The following is a 12,559-nucleotide window of genomic DNA, read 5'->3' on the forward strand; positions in this document are numbered from 1 at the left end:
TGTGGCATGATGGAAATGTTACAACCTCGGCGTAGACGTCCTCGGGCATGCCGGAGCGCTTCTGGAACTCGGTGACGATGAGGCCGGGGCTGAGGCAGTTGACTCGCACCCCGCTGGCGCCGCACTCCAGTGCCAGGTTGCGGGTCAGGTGGTCCACGGCGGCCTTGCTGGTGGAGTACGCCAGTGAGTTGACGACCTGCGACAATGTAAGCGATCGTGTACACGGCCGAGTGCAAGGGTGACCCTTTTGAGGATCCGCTTACTCTCGTCTTACCACACAGACAACACACTAAACTCATGTGGACTTATTTTACACTGTAAAAAATTCCGTACTTTGGGCGAGGGGTGAATCACTCAGCGTTCTGGTGTACACATGAGTACGGGTGAGTACACCTAGGTTTTCTCATAAGTTTCACAATTTATAACATTTTCAGGCTTTAATTAGCATTTTTAACGACACTCAACGTCAAATCGGTCGAAAAACTAGAGAATTTCGCCCGTTTTAAACTTGTGAGTACACTGAGTACGGACAAATTTGTACACATGAGTACACTGGTGATTCACCCCTCGACTTTGGGACGGAAATGGTACAGAAAAATATAGTACGGAGGTCCGTATGAACCCATGTTAATGGGTACGGAAAAAAGTACGGAACGTTCCGTAGTTGGCAAGTACGGACGGTCCAGGCAAATTATTGACCGGACATGTTCCCTACTTTTTTCTCACAGTGTAAGCATAAATAGGCATGCTCAGAGACGTACGTAAGGTTTGCATAATATTATGCATCACTGTACACTACAACTACAATAACGTATCGACTTTTCTCCTGACAAATCCTTCTCAACAAAATTTTATTACTGAGATAAAACGTGAATGAATATTGAATATTAAGAGTGAGAGTGTGCTGCGAACGCACTGCACTGCGGGGTCTGTCAAATCAAGGGCGGCCGACCCGCCCGCGAGCCCGCCAGCCGCTGGCTCGGCGCGACGGTATCCGCTCCACCAAACCCCGTGAAATGGCCCCAAAATTGCCACAGGTGATCAACCCGCACATAAGCAGAAAGGGGAAAGTCTAAGAAGTGAAAAGAGATACATTTTTTTTCTCAGAAGCAGTTTAATTGAAAGGATCGCATTTAAAACCTGAATGTCGGGATCGGCATGAGAGCACGGAAGACTGATTCCTAATGTTTTATTTCTTAGACTTAGACCCTGGTAAAAAAATCGCCAAAATTCCAATAAGTAGTATTTTCAAAGTTCATAGATAAAAATGTGCATAGAAGGTTCCAGATTCAACAGGTTGAACACCTTTAAGCTAAGTGGGTAGTTTCTTTATCATTTGGATGGAAATAACATTGAGATCAGTTGTCGTTGGCTTCTACGCTCAACTTTACAGCTTTGCTCAGTCGACAAAAAATTTCGTCGTAGAAAGACTTCCTGCGTTCCTGGTTGACACCTACATGAGTCGTCTTGCATGGACTCTATTCATTGATGACTTGTGAACAAATTTTAGTGACGGAATCTTGATATCAGCCATACTTCTTTTAAAACACACTTAAAAGTTAGAAAAAAGGGGGAAAAATCACTTTTTTTTAAATGTTAAAATTTGAAAACTCATATCTCAGGACAGAAGTTGAATTTGAAAATTCCGTCACTACAATCTCTTCTATACATCTTTAGGCTAACCCAAAAAAATTTCAAGATTTTCCGTCCCAATGAAAGACGCAGAAAGATTTTAGAGACCACTAAATTATGCGCGTGCATAATCGCATATTTTGTTAAAGTATGAGAAAAAGACAAAAGAAAGACAGTTTAACATGTTTTAGGTAGGTCTACACCGGAAACAAGACCGCATAATGACGCATAATTTAAGCACAAACGCAACATAACGCATACTTGCATATTATGCGCATAAAGTCACGTTTTCCCGCATAAACTACCAATAAGGCCTCCAAAATCCCGTAAAATACGCCGATTTACAGCTTTTGACGCGCCACCGATTTAAAAATACGCGCCCTTTGATTCCTGCGCCTTCTCTACTCGTCACGTCGCGCAGTCCACCGCCCCGCCCAGAGGTGAGAAAAGAGACCCGCTCTGACCCGCCTCCATCCGCCAGTCGGGCTGTCTCCTCGTGCGAATACTTTCCGCACGCAGCCGCCACTGCGTCGCCGAGCCCGGCCGGCCTAGCGGGCTGACTTCAACGCGCCCGAAGAGACAGAGGTTCAACACCAGCCGGCGGTAATATCTTTTTCGGCACCAAAATGCAAACTAAGTGTACGCAAAGACAGATAATGGTCTCAGGATGACATTACTACCGCGTTTACGGCAGTTGGGCAATCAGAAAGCCGCCAAAACGGCGTGGCTCCGGCGGGTGTCGTTCCACCGCCCGGCCGGCTAGCGCAGCGGCGCCTACGGAGCGGCGGCTGATGAGCGGGTCAGGCCGCTGCGGTGCGGATCGGGTCCAGGCGGGTCGGATCGGATCGGATCGGATGGAGTCTCCTCAGCAGCGGGTCTGTTCGGGTCCGTTTCGGGTCACTTTTCTCACCTCTGGCCCCGCCCCGCCTCGCCCCCTCCACCCGTCTCGCGTTCTCGCCCGTTCCAGCATGTTCGACGAGGTTATGGACTTCGAGTAGTGAGTGAGTTTGCGGACAGACGCAAGTGTTGTTGATATTGTGGTGGTGTTTTGGGGGCACGGCTTTGCCGGCCGCATCAACATTACAATGGCCCCTGCAACAGCGGCAGCTAGGGCGCTTGCATATCATGATGATGGTATGTACGTGTTTGACAAGAAATTTTTGATGTGCAAATTTTGCGACAAGAGAGTTGACCATGAGCGCAAGAGCACCATTGACAATCACATCAAGGCGGATTTGCACAAAAACAACAGGAAAAAAGTTGAGGCTGAGGCGGCTGCGAAGAAAAAAAGGCAGGCATCTATTTCGGAAAGTATGAGTAATGCCAAGAAGGTAAAGGAAGATAGAGAAGAGTTCATTAAGTCGACAGTGCGAGCGTTTGTTAACGCTAACATACCACTAGAAAAGCTTGACAAGCCTGAAATGAGGAAGTGGTTCAAGAAATACGTTCCTGGTGAGTAAAATATTTCTAAAACGAGGAGCTTACACTCGTCGTTATGTGTATTGGTACCGGTTGAACTGGACCTAACCTCCAAACTACTGCAAGTAAACAACCCTGTATATTTATTTTTTACCCTCTCTTTTCAGGTTCCGGTGATTTGCCGAGTGCTCAGCAGCTTCGAGACAAATATGTTCCCCTTTTGAAAGAAGAATACGACGATTATCTCAAAGATAAAGTGAAGGGAAAGAAAATTGTTGTGCTGTGTGACGAAACAACGAATAGGAGAGGCCAGGCGGTTTTCCTAACCCTCTTCAAGGTGCTACCCTCTAAAGAGAATCCTACATCCCAACTGTTTGTGGCTTCAGTGAAAATTCTTGAGAATGCCAATGCAGACGAATGTTCAAAGGCAATACTGCAGGTTTGTGTATAGTATTAGAATTTATTTTATTGTGTACTTAGATTGAGAGTTAAGTCTTTAACTTTTTCTCTCTCTCTTTTCAGACTGTTCAACACTATGAAGTTGCCCATCTGAACATAGTGGCCATCGGTTCGGACAGTGCTGCCTACATGAACTTGTGTATTCGTCTTCTCAGGACACTCCTTGATAATCCTGGTTTGATACACCTGCAGTGTTGGGCCCACAAGTTGGATAAGGTTGTGAAAATTTTCCCTGAGAAACTGTATAGACTTAATGAATGTGTGTCCAATACTAAGAAACTTTTCAAAAACACCCGAAAAAGGAAACACAGATATGTTACTTTTTTAAAAGAAAAGTATTCTTTTTCTAGAGCTAAAGAAGTGAAACAATTTCCATTACCTGTCATGACCAGATGGGGAACATGGAAAAAATCTGTTGTGTATTTGTCTGAATATGTTGATGATGTAGCTGAATATGTGAAAAAGCAGTTGACTGGGAAGAAGAATGAAACAAAAGCTGTAAAATATTTTTTGAAATTGAAACCTGAGGACCTGTTAATAATTAATAGTCCTGGCGGTACGCGAAAAAAAACCGCAAAAAGGTATAGAAGTGTGAAACTTTGTACACTTGTTCCCAAGACCATTTTAAAGGTTTTGACCCGTTGCTCTTTTCAATTTTTGCATTTGGGTTCAATTTTTGAACATTTTGAACAAAATGGCGGCCAATATTCAAATTTTTTGATAATGGTCCTTTTTTCACCATCCTGGGGTCGTTTCCGAATATTTTGAGGATGCTGAGGCGAATGCCGAGGTTTTTCAAACCCTCCAACCAACGGGTATTCCCCAAATCAGCCATTTTTTTCAAAATGGCGGCTATTTTCACTTTCTAGCCTATTTACACTAATACACCCGTGTTTGGTGTCGTTTCCGACCAATTTTGGGTCGCTGAATACATTTTCGCACTCAAAATTTATGTTAGGTGGTTTTGAACGGATGATCAGATACCAGGTTATGGTCAGTTTCGGTCAAAAATTGAATAGGTGCGTCATGGGTGTCGTTTCCGGCTAAAATGAGGTCGCTGAACACGTTTCTGAACCCTCGCGACCGTTTTGACATCATGTTGAGGGTAAAGCGTTGAACAAGGACAAGAAATATACCGCATTTCGGTTCAAAAGCTGAATGTGTGAGTGATGGTTGTTTTAGTAGGGTAATTTGAGGTCGTTGAACATGTCTGCGTCTCAAATAAATGTTGTCGCTAGGATGAATTTACGTTCTCGGTTCAAAAACCGCATATTTCGGAAGGGATGAAAATGCCTAAATCTCTGCAGTCGAAAAGTTGGTCTTAAATGTTTATTAATGGTTGTGTCGTCCATGTGATGGAATTATTGTCAGTTCCAATACAAACTGAATGAAGGAAGAAACAAAGGATCTCCTTTGTACAAATTAATTACTCTACAAATCCAAAAGCGTACATTGCACGCTGTACCTGGAGCATGCCTGCAAGCACGCTGTCGCTTCCGCATGCCTGCTATGCATGCACTTACCAGTGCATACATGCCATGTACACGCTTCCTGATGCAGACAACTCTCTACCCCATATGCACTAGATGTATGATTCATTTAGCGTGTACATGCACCAGTAAGTGCATGCTTGGCAGGCATGCGCCAGCTAGAGCGTGCTTGCAGGCATGCTCCAGTTAGAGCATACAATGTACGCTTTTGGATTTGTAGAGTACATATCTCTGCAGTGTGTCTACCACTTCTGTTTAAGTGGCTTGCTCTGCTCAAAGCAAGAATGACATTCAGTACTGCTCTCCCTTTCCCAGGTCTCATACATGATCTAGGTTTCCCGACGCGCTCTCATTCCAGGAACGTGACATCACGTTGAAACGAACGTGATAAAATGTCACGTTCGTTTGAGCATTGTGTCACATTCGTTTGGGTGTGAATTGGCCAAAAATCAGCTAGTTCACATTCAAACGAACGTGACACAATGCTCAAACGAACGTGACACTTTGTCACGTTCGTTTGAACGTGATGTCACGTTCCTGGAATGAGAGTGCGGATGCAAAGAATGATTCTGAGTTGAGTGGTAACCTGGGGGATGCTAACGGTAAATGCTTATTGGTTACGGTTACTGAACGGCGCTGCATGTAGGAAATTGTTTCTTTCATAGGTGCTACAATAGCAGTGGCTGTCCGAGGTTATCACATTGTTACTGGGTGCAACTCAGTATTATTCTTTGCATCCGTGCAATGGAACAGTTGAACCATTCCGGACACCACCCTCAGTCATTTGGAGGTGTTGCCGAGAGCTTACTCGCTGTGGTTGCGCGTCTTACTCAGAGATGTCTCTGTACAAGATACGCGTTTTCTTGCTGCAGAGCCTGTAACCAAATGGAAACTAATAGTACTCAAACAAATAGTAAAAAAAACTTGTTAAGAGTTGCCATGAAGTTTATATTAGTAAGAAGTCACTGTTACTTTCCTTGTTCTTACATTCCGACTCTGAGCAGCACATTGGACAACCAGAAGAGGAACGTTATGATACTGATGCCTTTAGTTTTATCGGTACATTTGTTGTTCACATTAATGTTTCTTTTTTAGATTTCGTTCACTGGCACTCTCCAAACTCAAAGTGACGACATAGTACACTGCACCGCTGGAGCCAACCCGGCATGGGCACTCCACCTGGAGTGAACCTGGCATGTACACTCTACCTGGAGTCATCCTGGTACACTGTTGCTGAAGTCCCCTACCATTTGCATGTAAGGCAGAGCAACAGTGTGCTTGAGTTTGAGTTTGTAGAGTAGCCAACGAATGTGACGTCCACGTTACCTTTCACGTGAGAACGGCGATGTTTAATTGAGCGTGACAAACGGTGAAGATTTACAGTCAAACGAATGTGACACACCACACCGCTTTGTCACGTTACTTCGGGTGTGACACACAATCAGGAAGCGAACTGTCACATTCAAACGAATTTGACATATGGTACCCATTGAAACATGTTGTGGCACATCCAAAGGAATATGACCACCTACACTGAAAACGTAATGGTCGGACACATGGTCAAAATTATGGCGTGACACGAAATTCACGCCGAAAACCGGCGTGACATGTGAGTCACGCCCTCATTTGGCGTGAATGGCAACGAGTTTTATGATACAAGTCATGCCAAAAAGCGGCATGACAAGAAATTCACGCCAAAAATTGGCGTGAATTTTTGAGTCACACTTTATTCACGCCCCTGCAGCGGCACGAAGTCACGCCGGTAGATTTTCAGTGTAAGTACTGCCACGTTCGTTTGAATGTGACTCGCCATTGTTGTCAGGTTATGGGGTGTCACGTTCAGTTTACACGGCAGAAAAAATCCCCGGGAAAAGGGACAGGCACAGTCTGGCAGACAATTTGCCTGCTACCGAACCTCAGCCTCACCCTCAGGCTTTTTGGGTACGGAGTACTTACGGTTTTTCATAACATGGGCTCTTATGGGAAGCACGGTTTTTGGGTACAGTTGTTCTGTACACCGTGAGGTACTACGGTCTAGCCTTACCTTTTTCCTTGAAATGTACGGCTCTTTTTAAAAGTGTGACGTGACAAATCGGGTGTGTCACATTCGTTTATTGATTTGACAGTTCACCTGCTGATAGCGTGTCACACCCGAAGAAATGGTAAATTCACCGTCTGTCGCGCTCAACAAACATCGCCGTTTTCTTGTGAAAACGAACGTGACGGTACATTCGTTAGCTACCAGTGACTAAACATTTTAAAACAACTGTCAGCAGAGTAAGCTACTTCCAACCCTTCCGCAGTATACGGTTTTCGAACGGAGAACGTGAATTCATGTTCAACGACCTCAAATTACCCTACTATAACAACCATCACTCACATATTCAACTTTTGAACCGAAATGCTGTATATTTCTTGTCCTTGTTCAACCCTTTACCCTTAACATGATGTCAAAACGGTCGCGAGGGTTCAGAAACGTGTTCAGCTACCTCATTTTAGCCGGAAACGACACCCATGACGCACCTATTCAATTTTTGACCGAAACTGACCATAACCTGGTATCTGGTCATCCGTTCAAAACCACCTAACAGAAATTTTGAGTGCGAAAATGTATTCAGCGACCCAAAATTGGTCGGAAACGACACCAAACACGGGTGCATTAGTGTAAATACGCTAGAAAGCGAAAATAGCCACCATTTTGAAAAAAAATGGCTGATTTGGGGAATACCCGTTGGTCGGGGGGTTTCGAAAACCTCGGCATTCGCCTCAGCATCCTCAAAATATTCGGGAACGACCCCAGGATGATAAAAATAGGACCATTATCAAAAATTTTGAATATTGGCCGCCATTTTGTTAAAAATGTTCAAAAGTTGAACCCAAATGCAAAAATCGAAAAGAGCAACGGGTCAAAACCTTTAAAATGGTCTTAGGAACAAGTGTACCAAGTTTCACACTTCTATACCTTTTTGCGGTTTTTTTCTGGGTTGGGACGTGTACCGCCTAGACTATAAGGCAGAGGCAAAATTTGTTGTAGATTATTGTGGCCCTGTTTGTGATTTGCAGCTGCTAGTAGAGGGTTCTAAATATCCAATGTCTCACTTATTGTATGCTAAGGTAAAAGAGCTGAGTGTGACTATGTCAAGTGTGGCAAAAGCCGGGGATAGTTCTAAAGACATCAAGTCTGTTTTACTTGAGAAGACAAAAGCATGTGTTGATTTAGTTCCTTCCTCTAAACAAAAAACATTGCTTGAAAGAATTAAGCAGGTGTGTGTCTCTTGTGATGACCTGTTGCAATCTCAGATGAAAGATGACACTGCTAGAGAATTTTTTGAGTCATCTAGGCTGCTCTTTAATCCCATTAAGTTAGCTGCTTCTCTTTCTCATGAAAAGATTTCACAGGCAAAAGAGAAAATTAAAATTTTGGATTCCATTCCAACAAACTGTTTTGTAATTTGGCATTCATTACTTTCTGACCATGTAAAGGAAAATAATGCTAATGCTGATCCTATGAAAAAAGTGCCTCATAGGGAGGACCTTGTTGTAAATGCTTTGAATTCTATGATGAAAGACCACAGTGACTTTGCTATTTCTTGTTTGCAAGTACTACATGTGAGTGTGGCAAATGTTGACAGTGAAAGGGGTTTCAGTGCATATGGTGACATATTTTCTCCCAAAAGAACAAATTTGGCTAATGAGAAGGCAGAAGCTATGATGTGCATTTATTTCTGTAATGGAGTTGACTTGAATAATAATGATAAGTGTTCTGAGCAAGTTGATGATGGCGATGATTATGATCAAAATGCACAAAATATAGTGGACGGTGCAGGTGTGGCTGGTGGCGGTGGTGCAGGCACCCACTCTGTGTATTATAATGATGCTGAGGACATGGCATGGAATAATGATTAAAAAATGAATGATAATGATAAATTCATTCTATTGTATCTCTGTATCTGATCTGAATGAAACTAGTCATTTCATTACTTGACTGAATTTTAAAGTGTGTTAACTTGAATAATTTTAATGTGATAATAACATTAAATACTTTTTTATGAGCTAATTCTACTATTTGTCATTCCGCTCCTATTTTCCTCCTTCGCATATTTTTGCATAAAACCACAATTTTACCCGCATAAACCCCGCATAAAACTACATTTTTAGGCGCATAAAGTCCGCATAAATGGGTCAAAATGTGGCGCATAAAATGATGATTCTATATGCATAATTTAGTGGTCTCTAAAGATTTTTCCCCAACGCTCCAAAAAACACTAAAAAGCCACTTTTCTCAGAGACCGCTCAACATATTGGATTGAATTTTGTTTTGGGAACTCACCATAATGAACCTAATAATTAAGCAAAGTTTCAACTTCCTGGGATTATTTTGAAGCCTACTTGAAAGTTTCACCAGGGTCCCCCCTTAAACCGTGGGGTGGACAAGCACATGAAGTGATCTTATATTTTGAAAGGCTTTATTCCGTAGAATGCCTACTTGGGAATTCCACAAAAATTTCTTGTTTTGGAAGACAAAGACAAAACTAGACCTAACACGTCTTGTCTACGGTCGACTCTCGAAACGTTGTGCGCATGCGTGAGGCAGTGCGTTGAGCCGGCGGTTGTTGGCACCATAACCATTGCATTGCATGAGGAGTCGTGTCCAGTAGGTTTGTGGGTTTGTGCGATCCATCATGGAAGATAAGCTGGTTGATTATTCGTTGTGCGATATTAAGTGCAATCTATACTACGCGCGGGTCACGCGGAGGGAGGCGGACATCTACGATAAATGTAAGTAATTCTTTGTAACCTTGCATTGATCTGCTTCAAAGCCCTGTGTCCAAAAAGGTGCGTGAGGAGGGTCTTGAAGGAAGCATCGGGCGAGGCATCAGGCAAGAGTGGCAGGAGTACTCAAAGAAAGAGGCAGCTGCTCTATGACAATCTTGAAGAACAGGTAAACAGTTCTGTTGAACAGCCAGTTGGCGGAAATGGTAACTACGTCATTGAATGGTCTCCAATTAAGGTACCACAAATGATCGCTTTTCCATCAGTAATGAATTCTTTGTGTTTACTCCAGATGACACAACACCAGCTTGTGATGATGCTGGAGTGCGCGGCAAAGGAAGCAACAGCAGCCCAAAAAGAATGCAGCAAGAGGAAAAGAATGATGCAACTGATGAGCATCTCAACACATCATTCGTGGTCCCAAATGTGAGCAATGGTAAATATTTCATGTTATCGCTTCTTAGGTTTAACGAGCCACAAACACTTGCTTCTCTTAGCTCAATGTGTATCCCTATGTTTTAATTAGGTGGTGTAACAGAAGATATTTACATGGATCAGACCTTGCACTGAGAAAAAAGTCTGGTTAAAAGTACCAGACCAATCCTAGTTAAACGAGTACTAGTTACTCATACGAGAATCCTAGTAACTCTCACCAGATGATCAGTTGCAGTAACCAGATCGGGTGTTGTGACATTTACCAGGTGTCTGGTTAATAATCCTGGTAAATTTTACCAGACTGTTCCGTAATTGGCACCATACGTAAAACTTCGAAATATTCGTTTCAATTGAAATGTTCGGGTGTCAAAAAGTAAACTGCAACCGGTTTCGTTATTTTCGGAGTCTTAAATCCGAAAGAAACACTGGGAGTATTTCCCTGAGCCAGACACGTAGGGAGTCACCTGGTGGGGATCCCCTCGACCCACAGGCGACGTGGTGGCGCAGTGGTAACGTGCCCGTCTCACAAGTGTGAGATCCCGGTTCGAATCCGGAGGAGAGGAGGAGGGAAAAAAACAATTCAGAGGTTGTTCGTTAACGAAATCGACGTCACATCAGGTTTCATCACTACGAAAAATTTTTTTATTAAATTTTGGACTTCTTACTTCAGTTTTGTAAGCACATTAACTAACCAGGATGTTTGGTAAAAACTACCAGAAGGGGACCTGGCGGCATTGTGAGGATAACTATGAATCTGGTACGGTTTACTAGACTGAGGCCAACTAGACAGTTTAGTATTTTTTACCAGAATTCTAGTTGAGTTATATTCTATCAGACAGTCTGGTATTTGGTACCAGGATTCTGGTTATCGTTACTAGACTTTTTTTTCAGTGTGGTTGGTGCCAAGTCACCCAGTACGAGGTGTGGCGAGAGGACTGCATCTATTTCTGAGCCTATTGCCAACGGTAGGCACCCACAACAGTGAATCATTCTTAGTTTAATTCTACTCTAGTGTACCTTTAGTGTCATTTAACGCCCAATGTTATTTTTCTCTGGACAGTTGGTGGCCAATCAGAAGCAGAGATCAAGAAAGATCAGACTGCTTCAGAGTCACATTGGAGTGCAACCCTGTCACCTGTCAAGTCACCAGACTCGACGTTATTTTCCAACAAAGTTACTGTTTTTGGACGTAACGAGGGCTTCCAGAATGTAAGGTTTTTGTTCTGTGGTGTCTGTGGTTTTTAACTCATATTAATGAATCTTTAAACTTTATTTTGCATTGGAGTCTGTTCTCTTATACTTTATAAATTTAGCTATGAAAGATCTGTTTGATGATAAACCAGCCATCACATGTCGTGCAATCGACTCAACATCAGCAGAAGTTAAGCTCACCACAACTTTGTTGTGCAAACCAAAATTTTCAAATAGAATTTGAAAAGTGTCTTCATTCTGTATCTTTTACATGTTATGTTTGTGCCTTGGACATGGACATACTGTTTACTTTTCATTTCAGTTCACTTCAGTGCAAGCTGCAGCATCCAGTTGCTTACTTGATATTAGGCAAGGGCGGATCCAGAGACTGGTGGTGGTGGTGGTGGGGGGGGGGGGAGTTGCCTACCCACAGGGGTAATGTGTGACTTGTTGCCTACCTTTCAGGCGGCTTGGCCGCCTTCAAAAGGGGGGGGGGGGGCGCCCCCATCGCCCCCCTCCCCCCGGATCCGCGCCTGATAGGTACGGAAACAGGGAAATCAAGTTGGAACGCAAGATATCCCATACCAATAAAGTGAAAGTAACAGGACTTGAGAAAGATTTTGAGCCTACAAGTATTTTCATGGATGATCTGTGTTTCAATGTGGTGATACGGAACAATGACTTATTTTGAAGTGATGGAAACTTTATCGCTTTGCAGTCTGTCCTACTGTTTCTCCTTGTGTCTAGTAGTTGTAGTTTTAGGTATGTTTTTGGCCCGTCCCGTATATTTTTGTATGGCCCGTCCCGTATATTTTTGTAAAAAAAAGACGGAGGGACGGGCATATAGTATGATGCATGCTGTGCGTCCGTCCGTCCGAGGACTTCCCTTGGTCCGATCTTGACCAAATTTGGTATGCAGCCTCCTTCGGTGACCCTAAGAACTGCCCGGTGGCAGCAAATCCGATCCGAGCCCCGGGGGCGCTGCTGCAGGTGCATCATGGTCTATCGCTACTTTTCCTGTTATTAAGGCGGAAGATCACGACCAAAAATTTTTTAGGTGAATACACCATTTGAAAGGTCTCGCTGAGTACATGAAAGCCCTGATATCGGTTTCTCGAAAGAGTTTTTAGTTTTTCCGGAAAAGCTTGTTAAAGTTGTGA

At 43.4% G+C, this 12,559-nt stretch overlaps 1 protein-coding gene across 1 annotated transcript; it reads left to right on the forward strand.

The window, feature by feature from the left end:
- Positions 1-2,601: 2,601 nt before the first annotated feature.
- On the forward strand, positions 2,602-8,906 carry LOC117647709. The gene is made up of 4 exons (XM_034389605.1): positions 2,602-3,084; positions 3,219-3,490; positions 3,574-4,066; positions 8,005-8,906. Exons 1-4 carry the CDS (start codon positions 2,718-2,720, stop codon positions 8,904-8,906), a joined length of 2,034 nt encoding a protein of 677 aa, XP_034245496.1. The 5' UTR covers positions 2,602-2,717.
- Positions 8,907-12,559: the final 3,653 nt, after the last annotated feature.

This window comes from Thrips palmi, unplaced genomic scaffold, assembly GCF_012932325.1.
Source record: "Thrips palmi isolate BJ-2018 unplaced genomic scaffold, TpBJ-2018v1 HiC_scaffold_2, whole genome shotgun sequence".
NCBI classification, from domain to species: Eukaryota; Metazoa; Arthropoda; class Insecta; order Thysanoptera; family Thripidae; genus Thrips; species Thrips palmi.